Below are 15,934 nucleotides of genomic sequence, written 5' to 3'. Positions count from 1 at the left end.
TTAGTGGGTGTTTTCCTGATGACAGTATCAATTAATATATAGTAAAAATAAGAGTTACATTCTTACCAGAGAGCACCACCTCCACCAGATCCCCTTCATGAATCTCCTCCGCTGAGGCTAGACGCTGCAGGATGTTGTCTGAACTCAGATCGTGGCGAAAGAGCAGGATCTTGTCATACATCCCGAAAAATCCACATTCAGGGAACTGAGTAAGAGAAGAAGAGGAGATCAGGGATTCATGTTGACTCAGGCTACAGTGCTACTGTTAGTCTGCTGCTGAGTGAACTTAAACACTAACTTTGCAGCTACCAACAAGATGTGTGTTTCAGACAACATACAGAGAAAGAAGAGGAAAATGATAATGTACATGTCATGTTTATACTGCAAGGTATTTATCCGATTTATATTATTTTTAAGTTTTTTTTGTTTAATCAACTGACAAAAAAACAAAACAAAACAAAAAAACAGATGTGAAGGTTTGTTTTTGGTTGTGCACCAAATTATACACTGGACAAATCAAAATAATTTAATGCATAATTATCTAAAAATCCAATAAGACCATAAAACACTCCTGATCATTAATTTGCAGCATTGCCCACAACAGTCTTTTACCCATACATATTAAAAGCAGGTGATAATCTGGTAGAAATGGAACTTTTTGTCTATTTGTGACTATTAAACACTGCAAAAACACTCCAGTCTACTGTGAATAGTGAAATGTTCAATCTGTCAACACTTTAAGAGACATTGTATAAATTCTCCACGCTGTTCAGTATTATAAAAGAATACTGTGGCAGCAGTGGAAAGGCCATAAGATCAAAACAATCAAAAGCATTCATCCTCTGGGAAATGAGTGATCATTATTAATCAATTATGATAAATTCATCATGCCACTTTGGCTATATCTCCCTTATAAAATATATAATCAATATCAAAAGATGTCTGTGTTGAATTAAGTGGTCAAATAAAGTCAATTTTACCATCATAATCATAACTTATTATAAAGTCGCCTTAAAGGAGCAGTGCAGAGGATTTAGTGGCACATAGCGGTGAGGATAGTCGATTGCAACCAGCTGAAACTTCTCGCACATGCAAAGCTTAAACTCCTGGCTTGAGTTCCTTTAATGTTCATTGTTCAGAGGGTTTTTGAAGGGGCCAATCATTCGCAGATGTCTCATCCTCTTTCAAATAAGCAGACCAGGTGATTTAAACTGGTATAAACACTGAATAAAGCAGTTTCATGTAACAAATCAGTGTTTCTCCTTCATTGTTTGGCTTGTCACAGACATGCAGGTAGCCTAGCACCTGCTAATGTTCGCTCACCTTTTCTCTCTGATAACTTAAAATCTAGATATTTAGTTTTTTTGCTGGGAGCCCAATTATCCGCAGAAGTCTCCTCTTCTCCAAAACAAACGGACCAGGTGATTAAAAACAGTAAAAACACTGACTAAAGCAGTTTGGTGTAAAAAATGAGTGTTTTTCCAATGCTGTTTGGCTGGTCATGGAGGGGCTGCTAACTACTGTGGCCGACGCTAAGATACGGATGGCCTATAGTTTGTCCATTGATAGAAACATGGTGATTCAACATGATTGACCCTACAGATGAGGATCTGCTCCCTACATAAGACAATTCATTCTCAGGTAACAAAACATGATGGTTCTACTTTGCAGGTGATTATACAAGGACGTTTTTACTGTTTTGCCGACCGGATACAGCAAGAGTCGAATCTACCAGTTAGCTCCGCTGGTAGCGCACTGGATACGTCACCCCGTGTATTGTTCTGATTGGTCGTAATGTTATCCAATTGCGTGCAGTGATATTTTCAAATGCATGCTTGGTGCTGCCCCTCGAGTTGGGCCATTTGCATTACTCATAGCCAGACCCTAAATCTTTCTAGATTTGGGTCTGGATTTCCAGGCTACCTAAATCCTACACACTGGACCTAAAAAAAAGAACAGTTTATTTGATTTTATGTCCTTAGTTAAAAAAATAAAGGCAGAGAGAAGCTAAAAAAAGATGAAAACATGTTTGTTTTGTTGGCCTGAGGGTGGCGCTACAGACATGACTCATGATTCATTTCAAATCAAAAAGTCATCAGTAAAGCTGAAGGTTGTTTTTAAAAGCTGGAAAGACTGAATTTAGTTGAATAATCCACAGCTCTTGAACAAGGCACTGCAACAACCTGCTATCCTTTGACCCCTGTAATAAGTGTCTTTATAAAGACATCATCCGAACAGCATGTTTACATTTTCATCATCGTTGTTCCTAAAGTTAACTGTTACCTCACCGTTTCATGTGAGGAACACATGATGTGTGATGAAACACATTCAGAGAAATACCACACTGGGAAACTAGCAGCAGCAAAACTGTCTTTTTTTATGTGGCTGCTGAATCAGTTTCCACTGCAGGCAACCAACCACCATTTACAGCCTCTGATTTTCTGGTTAAAATGCCCGAGGCTGCTCAAGTTTTTTTCCCCCAAAACATGAGGGTTTCCCAGCAGCTGGATCCTCTTTATGAAGAACTTTTAAAAAAACATGTGACGGAAGGTTCACGTCCGGGTCACTGTCCCTGTCAGATGTAATGCTCCCTTTCTTTCTGCTGCAACTTCTCTGCTGTCCACACTGAGAATGAGTCAGTCATCTCTACAAGTAAAAATGATAATCAAACTTAAAATATAATGTGAAGCATGGATAAAGAGACGGTCAAGTGTACGAACAGAGTTATCAGAGTCAGTTCCCTTAGCTACCCAGGTCACACAGGCAATATAAGGAGTTATTCCCCTTGCAATGAGCACTACAGAAATTAATATTATTTAAATATTCTTTTGGTTATGTTGAGGAAATGTGCACACTGGCCTGATGAATACACGTCTTTCACAGGTGAACTGACACTAGATTTAAGGTAAGAAGTGGAAAAAAATCTACCCATAGACTGAAATTAAAAGCCAAACAATTTGGCCTATGAAATAAAACTGGAAAAGGGTGTTTGGAAAATACAACTTCTACCCTTAATCAATCATTTTTTAGTATTTGATATTGAACAACATATCTATGCAACCCACCTCAACTGATCCTTACGTCCTATAATAAGCGGAATTTACCTATGCTGTGGTCTCTGCATTGCTCTGCTGTACTCTACGCTGCACCCTACACATAAGCCTGACGTCCATCTCCCCAGACATGTAACTACATGTCAGGGTGACACAGACCTCCTGTCTATTTCTGAGAGCTGAAACCATTTCCCTCAGTGGAAACAAAACTTTTATTTACATTATTTTCACAGATAAGAAACAATAAATTGTGAAGACAATAAAGCCTCCACAAAAATAGCATTTCAAGCCTTGTGTGTGACTTGTCCTTTCGGGATTTATACTTTAAGATTTATCCTGGCTTCATATGAGCAGAGAGAAATCTCTGCACGGTGCTAGGTTAATTTATACAATGTAAAATGCCATAGGCTTGTGCTAATAACATTAGCATCTCATATTTTTTTTGGGAAACGTGTTTAGTATAAGACAGTTGTTTTGTCGGTGAACCTTTGTTAAATGTTGCTGATGTCTCTGGCTTTTCTGTTAATCCGTTGATTTTTTATGATATTTTATGATCCATACTGGTAATCTGATTTTGGCATTGTATATATTTTGGATTTGCACCTTATTACTGTTATTAGTTTAGATTTTTTTATTTGGACTCTTCCCACTTTGTATTAAAACTGCTACACAGCAATTTCCCTATTTAGTTTTGCCATATCTCATCTTGAATCCATTCCCCTTTTATTTTACTTAATTATTCAACTTTTCTTATTTATCCATTGACTCTGTGTTTGTTTCTTTTTGCTCCATATAAATACCTCAAATATTTGATTAACTGAATCTGCACCAAATTTCATAGTTCACTCAAGGTCCCCAGATGATGAATCAGAGTGACTTTGAATTATTTTAAAACAGGAACTATGTGACCGTGATGTTAAGAAAAAATCCTTCACTTAACAAGAATTTGAGCCTGGTTTTACCCTTGTCATCGTTTGATCTGCAAATGATGGTGAGAACTTGCAGGATAGTATGACAATCAACATGTGAGAATGTGCAATTAAAGCAAAATGAATGCTGAGGATAGAAGAGTTTTGACATCATTTTTTCAAAACCAAAGATGCCGACCTATCTGTAACACTGCTTCTAGAGACACCACTTGATTTAAAGGGCAATACCAAGTCTTAGCTCCTTAGAGTATGTTTATTTTACTGCTGAACATATTCAATGCAAACATTAGAGTTTCAGATTTTTCAAAAACAGTTTCTACCTTCGATCCATTTATTGCTGTAGATCATTTAATTTTAAAAAGTCAATGAGCAGGCTCAAACACTGTTGTTTAGTGAAGATTTATTTGAAAAGTCTGCACTGCTTTTTTGCTTTATTTTCTGTATAATGTGACTAAAACATATAGTATGGTTTGCAAAATGGCTAGAGTAATGTATAGTTAAGTCCATAATGTAAAATAAATGTTGTTAAAATATTCAAAATCATTGGTCTGGTTGTTTTGACTTTTTTCCTGTGTATGATGCATCATACATTTTAGACTGTTTTCTCAGATTTAAATTCTCAACTAAACTGTCTGGTGCTTGTTAAAAGCTCAGTGTAAAGATTTCATTCACATAACTGGATTTAAATCCAAATATGTTTGAGAAAAGATTAAATCTCATACACTTTTGCTAATTTTGTCAATAAATCAAAAACAAAAATGCTCTAAAAAAGTCAGTAAATGATTGCCGTTGAAGTCAAGAGAATGCATTTGGTGTGTGTGGTGAACAGTCTATGCTGTTATGATAAAGTGTGCATACTGGATTTGGGGCTCAGCAGTCTCTGCAGCCTGCAGACAGGCGGGCAGGTGAAGCAGCTTCCTGCCCTGAGCGCCTCTCTGTGTTAGCAGGATGTTAGCAGCGTGCAGGTAGCATGCAGCATGGATCCTGCAGCAAAACACTGCCAGCAGGAAACCCGACCGACAGGTGACGGGGCAGAGGCTGCACACATCACATTAGACGTACACCACACACACACCCAGAGAATGTCCATCATGAATTATGGCTGAGGTCCTGTCACTGACACCCAGCAGTCATTAGCCACGTGGCTACACACCACCGCTCCAACAAACAGACAGTGACAGACGGAAACACTGGGAACAGTCTGATCCTAAAGGAAAGAGCGAGCCGTCACCGGTTTATTTCTGTTGTGGAAGTGTTCTCTCAGCAATTTTGCCAACCTGTGACAATATCCTCATTCAAACTAAAGCCCATAAATGGATTATAAGACAATAGGCCCCCGGGCACACTCATGTACAAGTCCCCTAACCCGTCAAAGTAAGGCCTAAGACACCCAAACTGAAAAAGATGCCCAACAACAACAAACAACATGGCTGTTTGCAGTCTTTTTCTTCTCTTTGTGGTTATTTAGTGGTGATTTTGTACGGCTTTGTGGCAGTTTAGCGTCTCTTTATGGTCATTTTGTGTGTCCAAGTGGTTGTTAAGCATCTCTTTGTAGTTATTTAGTGTTTCTCCATGGTCATTTAGAGTTTCTTTGTGGCTGTTTTGTGTCTTTGTGGTCGTTAAACTTGTTTTCGTGGTTGTTTTCTGCTCTTTGTGGCTGTTCAGCATCATATTTGGATAATTTTGCCTATGTTTGTGACTTTTTTTCTTGGTCAATTGTGTGTCTTTGTTGTCATTTGGCATCTCTTTGTGGTCATTTTGTGTGTCTTTGTGGTCATTTAGCATCTCTTTGTGTTTGTTTAGCATCTCTTTGTGGTCATTTAGCCTCTCTCTGTGGTCGTTTAGCCTCTCTTTGTGGTCATTTAGCTTCTTCTCTGTGGTCAATTAGCCTCTCTTGGAGGTCATTTAGCCTCTCTTTGTGGTCACTTAGCTTGACTCTGTGGTCGTTTAGCTTCTCTCTATTGTCAATTAGCTATTCTTTGTGGTCGTTTAGCCTCTCTGTGTGGTCGTTTAGCCTCTCTTGTTTAGCCTCTCTGTGTGGGAGTTTAGCGTCTCTGTTTGGGTGTTCTTGGGTGACCTCTCTTTGTGGTCATTAAGCTTCTTCTTTTTGTGGTCAATTAGCTATTCTTTGTGGACGTTTAGCATCTCTTTAAGGTCGTTTAGCTTCTCTCTGTGGTCAATTAGCTATTCTTTGTGGTCGCTTAGCCTCTCTGTGTGGTTGTTTAGCCTCTCTGTGCTCATTTAGCCTCTCTTTGTGGTCATTTAGCTTCTTCTTTTTGTGGTCAATTAGCTATTCTTTGTGGTCGTTTAGCATCTCTTTGAGGTTGTTTAGCCTGTCTTTGTGGTCATTTAGCTTGACTCTGTGGTCGTTTTGCTTCTCTCTGTGGTCAATTAGCTATTCTTTGTGGTCACTTAGCCTCTCTGTATGGTCATTTAGCCTCTCTGTGTGGTCGTTTAGCCTCTCTGTATGGTCATTTAGCCTCTCTGTGTGGTCATTTCTGTCTATGAATATAGCTTCTCTTTGTAGTTGTTTAGGACTTTTTGATGGTCGTTTAGCCTCTATTTGAGGTCTTTTAGCTGCTCTTTGTGGTCAGTTTCTCTTTGTGGTTGTTTAGCATCTCTTTGAGGTTGTTTAGCTTCTCTTTGTGGTCAGTTTCTCTTTGTGGTTGTTTAGCATCTCTTTGAGTTCGTTTAGTTTCTCTTTGTGGTTGTTTAGCTTCTCTTTGAGGTTGTTTAGCTTCTCTTTGTGGTCGTTTTCTTCCCTTTGTGGTCATGTAGTGTCTCTTTTTGGTCAATCTGTATCGCTTTCTGGTTAGTAAATGTATTTATGCAGTTGTTCATCATATATGGTAATTTTGTGTCTCTATGTAGTTATTTTGTGTTTCTTTATGGTCCGTTTAGCATCTCTGTGGTCACATTGTTTCTTTGTGGTTGTATTGTTTCTCTCCGCAGTCACAAAATGTAGTCATTTTGTATTTTTCTGTGGTTGTTTTGCATGTCTTTGTGGTTGTTTTGCCTTTCATGTCATAATGCATTTCTCTGTGGCTGTTGAGCATCTTTTGTGTTTGTTCTGTGCCTTTTTTGTAGTCATTTTCTTCTCTTTGTGGTTGTTTTATGTCTCGTTGGGGTTGTTAAGCTTCTCTTTGTGGTTGTTTTGTGCATCTTTGTAGTAATTTTGCCTTCAGTGTACTTTTACTATCCTATCATTTAACATTAGAAAGAAATTGTCTCTTTGCTTAAGTATAACACCATCTCTTTTAGTCTGATTAAAAACAAATAAATGAAAAAATAAGTAAAGAAAGAGCATGGGGACAAACCGTTCTCTAACCCTCTCATTCTGCAGCAGCTATGAAACCAGGACTTAGCAGGAAGCTGAAAAAAACACCCTTCACAAGGACTGGGCGAGGTCCGAACCAGAAGTAAAACACTTCTGTTCAACTGCCATGACGATGCATCCGTTAGAGCTGCTGCATTCTCTGAGGTGAGCAGAGAAACGCAGCAAGAGTCCAGTTAATGGACAAGAGTGTGTGTTTAATACACACTGATCCCCTCTTTATGGTTAATCCTCCATTAACCAGGCTTAACCTCCACACACACACACCCACAGACACACACAATCCCTTTCACATTCTCAACCTCTTCTGACTACCCTCAACAAACTGAAGCCACATTTTTGACGACCCCTTCAGTCTACTCCTGGTTGTAAGGGTCACAAAGGCCAAAACCTCCAGGCCCTAGTGTGACCTTTGACCCTGCTGCAGGAGCTGGAGCAGGGGAGGCAGAGATGTCTCTAACTTTAGGCCATGTTTTTATCAAGCTGGGGTGGGGGGATATCCATCACCTCTTAATCTGCGAAGCACTCATGTCATCAGAGAGACTAAGTGTTCATGGAGACCAATAATCCTGGTTCTAAAAGGGACGACAGCACCCTCAGCATCGAGTCCACAAAGACACACACACATATGAAACAAAACTGCTTCATGAAGGTTATGTTAAAGCATGATTTATATTTCTTACCCCATGTGCAAACAGTTCTTATATGTGGTGAAATGCAAGGGAGGAAAAGAACTTCCAAAATGTTCTTGTAGTCACATCAAGTTGATATGAGCGATAACTACATCAATCACTATAATGCTAACAATGTGAGCATCCACACTGATGGATGATAATATTTTGTAAACCGTGTCATTCTCCAGTTGTGGCGCCCTGAAAAGTTTACATGGATTTTGTCAGTGTTTCTATCGTTAATCAAGACGCTCTGAATGTGATCCCAACCATATATACACACATAGGGGTGTGCCATATCATCTCATTTACGATAATACCGGTATATTTTTTAATATGTTATGAATAATTCATACTGTGATACTTGCAATATTTCAGCTTGTTGACATATTGACAGTCATACTATTACCGACGGCAACAACAAGCATGGCTTAAATGTGAAATCATTACTGACTCCGCGGTGGTTCCAAAAAGAGGAGCAGCTTCAGTAGTGTAGAACAAACAGGGGCGTCCTGAATGTTTTATGAACAACCCCTGACTTCTCAGACTCTTTCAGTGACTTACCACTCAGAGGGAACTCATTCAGCAGCTCCTCCGACAGCAGCACAACATCCCTCCCTCTCCTCTCTCACTGTGCACACACGGCAGTCAGTGTTGCCAAGTGATTAAATCTTTGGTAATATAAACCTACGTGCCGCTTACAGCTCAACAAAAAACTACATATATGTGAATGTGCGATCGTTACCATATCATAACAGCCTGTCACAGGTTACAGCGTGATGATAGAGGAGAAAATTTGGAGGCCAGGTCAACGCCTTGAGGTCTCTGTCACCTTCCTCAGGCCATTTATGAGCAGTTTTTGTGGTGTGGCATGGTGCATTGTCCTGCTCAGGGGCACAGCTACTGGGGAGTGGTGCTGTCATAAGGAGGGGTACCTGGTCTGCACTGCTGTTTAGGTGGGTGGAGCGTGTCTGGTGGCGACCACATGAATGTCAGAACCCGAGGTTTCCCAACAGAACATTGCATTGTTACGAGATGATCAGTGTTGTTCACGTCACCTGTCAGTGATTTTAATGTTTTGGCTGATCAGTTTTTTGCCTCACTATGGCCATTACTTGTACTCACACCTGCAATTTATTCTTTTGTTGTACTGTATGTATCTTAGGATATTCATGTCTTTACTGTTTATTCTATGAATTTATTCTTTACATTACTGTGCACTGCAGACTGCTTTAGCACTTTAGGTTCACTGAATTTTGTTGTTTCAGTACATGTACTCTGCAATGGCAATAACATTAAGAGAGATTAAGAGTTTCAAATTCTGAACATGTATTTAAACAAACAGCATTTTATCATGTCATATTTCCTCTGACATCTGACAGCAGATTATAAAACCATCTGAACCGGCAGCGATGAGGAGAGCACAAACAGATAAAACAGCTGCTGCCTTCCGCCGCGGAACGGTAAGAGCCTTTCAGCTCCAATAAAACTCTTCAACTCTTTCGACATACGCGTGCAATCAGCCTGGAGGGACAACGCTAAAAGGGACTGATGGGAAATATGAAGGTAAACAGCCGTGTGTGTCTGATTCCCTGCATCCGCTTGCTCCGTCACCTCACTCAGGAAACAACAGGAAGCAGCGCTGAGTGGGTCAAGGTTGTCAGTGTGAGAAGAGTGCGTGGGAGTTTCATTCATCCACTTGTCAAAAGGGACTGAAATCAGTGCTGAGTGCCACGAATAAAAACACACACTTGAAGCTCTACTTGTTTTTCACCAATACAGAAAAGTAAGTATTTCACAAACGGTGAGATTTTAATTGGTTTAAGAGTCATGCAAAATTACTCACTTCATATTCAAGCAATAAAAAAAGATTTCACTCTGTTTTCATGTGCTGTTACTTTCTCTTGGTCCCTCTTCTGCAGTCCTCCCAAGACGTCAGCGTCATCTCTGACCTCTTTATTCTTCGGTTCATTGTTACTTTGGCCACCCAGTTAATCTACTGTTAGATTAACTGTGAATCTTTGAGACAGAGTATGTGCTGGATGGGACCGTTTTAGATAAACCATGCTCTCAGTTAAGTAATTTATGCACTCAATACTGATTTGAACACCTCCATTTGGTGATTACTACCCCTGTAATTACTTAACTTGTTCCTTTGAATGTCAACGGTTTACTGTTGAATATATTTGTCTGGTTAAACATGGCAGTCTACAGATTAATTTTGCTACTCTTCAGTTTACTGCACTGTGCACCACACAAATCTGGTTGCAGACAGAGAGCTGTCTAGCTGTGCTGACATGCAGGAACATAGCGCTCACTGCCCACCCTATGGTTTCCACTGCACTTTCAACCAGTCAGGTCGGGTGGGAGCTAGCCAGTGGTGCCGCTCATTTGGAGATTATTGCCATTAATGCCATCCTGACCAAACAGTGCTGCTTCGGAAATGCTTGTGTCCATCCTCTGCTCTTCCCTCAAGTCGCTCCAGTGAGCATGCGGCTCAATTTTGAGCCTCAAACCCCTTGTAAGCTCTGTCAGCACCATTAGCAGTGTCAGCACAGCTAGTGATGCTAACATAGTTAACAATGCTAAATGGTTTTGAAATGCAGTGCTAACACTTACTGAGCCAGTGGAGCGCCAGACCAAACACAAGGCCTCTTATATTTCACTTCATTTTGTGTTTGTTTTTTTTCCTTAAAAATTAACTGGGTAGTTACCGGTTAATGGGTGTTTGGCTATTGAAAGAAAGTGACAACCTTACTTATTCCCTTCAATTTATAATTTCTGTCCCCAAACATGGTCATTTATTTAAAAACCTTAATTCAACTACTCCACAAAAACATCTTATTTCACACAAAACTGGGTTCTAAAAACCTTATCTCACCGAAACAAGTGAAAAAAATCAGCCGGTGCCTTTAAAACTTCTCAACATTTTTTCTCACAGAAATAAACTTGTTTCAAGAATTTTCTAGAAATTATGTCTCCTAAAAAAAGACAGAATAAGACAGGTAACTGCAGAAGAAGCGACAATGCTAACATGCTGATATTAATCAGGCTTAATATTTACCATGTTCACCATCTTAGTTTAGCAGGTTAGCATGCCAACAACTGCTAATTAGCAGTAAACACAGCATACAACTTGGGCTAATGGGAAATAGTCATTCATTTTACAGGTATTGGGTCATACACAAAGTATGAAACTAAGTAAAAATTTGACATGATGATATCATTAGATCAAAGTCAGAGGATCACCAAAGTCAGTAGGATTCATCCTCTGGGGAACATGAATGTGTGAGCAAAATTTCATGGCAATTCAATAATCGATGAGATATTTTAGTCTGGATCAAGATGCCTTAAAAAAGCACAGGGGATTGAACTATAGTGCCTCTCTCTACCCGCTGACCTACAGAAGAAGACAAGAGATTGCCTTTTAGGTGTTACGGCAGCACTGTCAGATGATACACACTGAATAAATCACTGCCCTCCACAAACACACACACCAACACGCACACACAAACACGCACACAAAGTGTTTTATGTTCTACATCTGTCACTGTGACCACAACAACATCCTCCCTCCTCAGATACTGTTCTGGGTGTGTGTGTGTGTGTGTTAGTGTGTGTGTGTGTGTGTGTGTGTGTGTGTGTTAAAATGACCTCAGTGTTTCCTCTGGATTCATTCAGCAGCAGCACACAGACAAAAACTCCACCGGTTCAGAGTTACAGAGGCTGTGTGTTTTCAGAAATGTGACTGCACTGGTTTGAGCTGTGATATTTTAATTGATAAAGTTTAGCGTGAAAGATCGAAAAAACAGGTTAACACATTTAGTGGCACTACAGACACACAAACCCTGACATCATGCTGGCAAAAATCAAAACCACTGTTTTCCTTTAAGGTCGCTGTTATGATGAAGTATTGCAACCGTGAGTTGAACACAACTGCTCTGCAAACTCCTGCTGAAGGAAAGACAAGTCCACCCTGTTCAAATTCACCTCTGCTCCATCTGTTCATCTTTTCATTGCGTTTACCTGAGAAATAAAAGATGTTCCCAACATGTTTGACACCAACTCGGGAAACTCTGATGTAAAGTCAAAGCAAAACTCACTACAGAAATATTTTAATTAGATTAACATTACTGATTTTAATAGTTTGTGACCACCAGCACACTAAAGTCTCTCTACAACAGATAAAGATGTGTGAACCTCTCAGGTCTGTATATATATACTAATATATACTTCCTTCCTCATAAAACAGCACTGAATATTTTGGTTTGCTAGCTTGCCTTCCTTTTTCCTCTCCACCTTTCTTGGCACACTGTGCCTTTGACTGCTAATAGGGATGCACGATAACTTTTCTTTTAAACCGATACCGATAACTGATAACTTTTCACACCTTCTCATTCAATGCGTTTTCTTTATTTTCATGACTATTTACATTGTAGATTCTCACTGAAGGCATCAAAACTATGAATGAACACATGTGGAGTTATGTACTTAACAAAAAAAGGTGAAATAACTGAAAACATGTTTTATATTCTAGTTTCTTCAAAATAGCCACCCTTTGCTCTGATTACTGCTTTGCACACTCTTGGCATTCTCTCCATGAGCTTCAAGAGGTAGTCACCTGAAATGGTTTCCACTTCACAGGTGTGCCTTATCAGGGTTAATTAGTGGAATTTCTTGCTTTATCAATGGGGTTGGGACCATCAGTTGTGTTGTGCAGAAGTCAGGTTAATACACAGCCGACAGCCCTATTGGACAACTGTTAAAATTCATATTATGGCAAGAACCAATCAGCTAACTAAAGAAAAACCAGTGGCCATCATTACTTTAAGAAATGAAGGTCAGTCAGTCCGGAAAATTGCAAAAACTTTAAATGTGTCCCCAAGTGGAGTCGCAAAAACCATCAAGCGCTACAACGAAACTGGCACACATGAGGACCAACCCAGGAAAGGAAGACCAAGAGTCACCTCTGCTTCTGAGGATAAGTTCATCCGAGTCACCAGCCTCAGAAATCGCAAGTTAACAGCAGCTCAGATCAGAGACCAGATGAATGCCACACAGAGTTCTAGCAGCAGACCCATCTCTAGAACAACTGTTAAGAGGAGACTGCGCAAATCAGGCCTTCATGGTCAAATAGCTGCTAGGAAACCACTGCTAAGGAGAGGCAACAAGCAGAAGAGATTTGTTTGGGCCAAGAAACACAAGGAATGGACATTAGACCAGTGGAAATCTGTGCTTTGGTCTGATGAGTCCAAATTTGAGATCTTTGGTTCCAACCGCCGTGTCTTTGTGAGACGCAGAAAAGGTGAACGGATGGATTCCACATGCCTGGTTCCCACTGTGAAGCATGGAGGAGGAGGTGTGATGGTGTGGGGGTGTTTTGCTGGTGACACTGTTGGGGATTTATTCAAAATTGAAGGCACACTGAACCAGCATGGCTACCACAGCATCCTGCAGCGACATGCCATCCCATCCGGTTTGCGTTTAGTTGGACGATCATTTATTTTTCAACAGGACAATGACCCCAAACACACCTCCAGGCTGTGTAAGGGCTATTTGACCAAGAATGGAGTGATGGAGTGATGGAGTGCTGCGGCAGATGACCTGGCCTCCACAGTCACCGGACCTAAAGCCAATCGAGATGGTTTGGGGTGAGCTGGACTGCAGAGTGAAGGCAAAGGGGCCAACAAGTGCTAAACACCTCTGGGAACTCCTTCAAGACTGTTGGAAAACCATTTCAGGTGACTACCTCTTGAAGCTCATGGAGAGAATGCCAAGAGTGTGCAAAGCAGTAATCAGAGCAAAGGGTGGCTATTTTGAAGAAACTAGAATATAAAACATGTTTTCAGTTATTTCACCTTTTTTTGTTAAGTACATAACTCCACGTGTTCATTCATAGTTTTGATGCCTTCAGTGAGAATCTACAATGTAAATAGTCATGAAAATAAAGTATACGCATTGAATGAGAAGGTGTGTCCAAACTTTTGGCCTGTACTGTACATTATATATATATATATATACCTAAGATCATGACATCAATACTATGAACAAAACCAAAACAGTTTTGACTCTTGAAATGAAGAGATATTTATTTTTTCCAATGAAAAACTATTGGCAAGCATCTCAAACATTTTCGAAAAGATATCAAACAAAAAAACTATCTGATATCTCAAATGAACATCAATTTAAATAAGGTGCATTAATTACTGATATAAAAATAAAGGCCCCTTGAACTGATGCAAATACATGCATCGGGATTACAAACTGAAAAAGTTCATTCCAGAAGTTCAAAAAAATAAATATATAGAAAATGATTGCACCGAACAAGTTAGACTTGTCTATGTAAACAAACTGAAAAAGTGCATTCCATAGTAACAAAAAAATAAGTTTAAAGAATTTTGGCTTATGGTTCCATTCAAATGAATACCTTTTCACTAAGGTAAATGGGGTTCAGTTGTTCTTTTATCTCATATTAGGAGGGAGAGAGAGAGAGAGAGAGAGAGAGAGAGAGAGAGAGAGACACACAGAGTCTGTGTGTGTTTGAGATAGTGTTGTCACAGTACCAAAATTGGGACCCACGGTACGATACCAGTGACAGTATCACAGTTCTGAGTAGTATCACTATACCACAGCAAAAATGAGGCAGATGTGCCTTTTGTCATTTATAAAAATATTAATCACTTTTCTATAATACATTAATGATATTTCAATGGAATAAATTACTTATTGACTTATTCATACTTCAAAAACAGCATCAATAAGTGATTAACATAGGGGGGATCAAAATAAAATAAATAAATGAAATAAAAATCAACCAGCCACCCTTCTCCCCTGACAAGTCCCTTCATAAGTAAGGAACAGTCCCTAAAGTTTCTCCTCTGTTACGCCACATACTGTGTGCCGCCATGGCTCAGCTGTTCAGGTACTTTTGGGCAGTCATGACAACAAGTTATTCACCTGGAGCCGGACTTCTTCGCCGGTAAGCCGTTATAATGTGCCGCCGTATTTGACAGGAATACGTATTCCTGTCCGTGTCTGTGACCCCCGTTCAACCCACAACCAGCGGGATTCACTGTTACTGTTTATCGCCACGCTGCCGACATTCTACTCTGTCTGTCACCGCACGCTGTTGGATTGCGTTATCAAAACATGCCGCTATTATTCGGCCTTGTTTTTCACTTATTCCACCGAATACCGAATGTGTGTTTTTTTTTGCAATATTCGGCCGAATATATTCGGTGCATCCCTAAATAGGAGCCTTCCCCCACTCCCCTCACCGCTGCTCTCCTCACTATACTGGCTGCTGCGCTGTGCAAGTCCACAGATGTCTCAGAGTGGTGGTGCATTTGCAAAAATGTTTTGAAGGAGCAGCAGCGGCGGCAATAATTTAGCAGCGGCGACACGCTGTAGTGGAAACACTGATGTGTACTGTGGAGTTTAAGTGCCGCGGTCTACCGTTGGTACCAGTATACCGTGCAAAGTGTGAGAGAGTATGCGCATCTGTGTGTGTGTGTGTGTGTGATGTAACTGATACCATCACCATCTGTCTGGTGGTCAAAAACGTAATGTCTTTAACTCTTCTTGATCTAACAAACAAATAATGGAAAAGCCTCCATCCATGTCACATTATTTTCTATTTCGCCTAGAAGACAGATTTTTCTTAAATGTAAAAACTTTTAAAACTTCAAAAAAGATTTCTGCAGTTTCCATTTTTAAATGATTTTATAAAGAAATGTTTATTGTTTGAATTAAGTTAATGATTAAAAAACAATTTAACTTTAGTGGACACCCAATTAAAAAAAGTAATTTCTTAATCAGAAAAAAAGTTCTCTAATTGTTGACCTCATCATGAGATACTCTGGATAAAAGCTTCAAGCTTAATTAGGCAAAAATAAAAAATGATAGTGATAATAAAATGCAAAAGTAAAGAACTGAACTGAAGCCTGT

General features: G+C 39.7%; 1 protein-coding gene across 1 annotated transcript in view; it reads right to left on the bottom strand.

The window, feature by feature from the left end:
• LOC117270883 (serine/threonine-protein kinase D3-like) overlaps positions 1–15,934 on the bottom strand; it is a 62,070-nt gene that overhangs the window by 33,499 nt on the left and 12,637 nt on the right. Inside the window, exon 3 of the mRNA XM_033648850.2 lies at positions 67–205. Coding sequence (XP_033504741.1) covers positions 67–205 — 139 coding nt within the window. The remainder of the gene's footprint in view (positions 1–66; positions 206–15,934) is intronic.

Source organism: Epinephelus lanceolatus, chromosome 13 (genome assembly GCF_041903045.1).
Source record: "Epinephelus lanceolatus isolate andai-2023 chromosome 13, ASM4190304v1, whole genome shotgun sequence".
Classification (NCBI taxonomy): Eukaryota; Metazoa; Chordata; class Actinopteri; order Perciformes; family Serranidae; genus Epinephelus; species Epinephelus lanceolatus.
The sequence above is the reverse complement of the archived record's forward strand: the minus strand, read 5'-3'. Positions and strand labels throughout refer to the sequence as shown.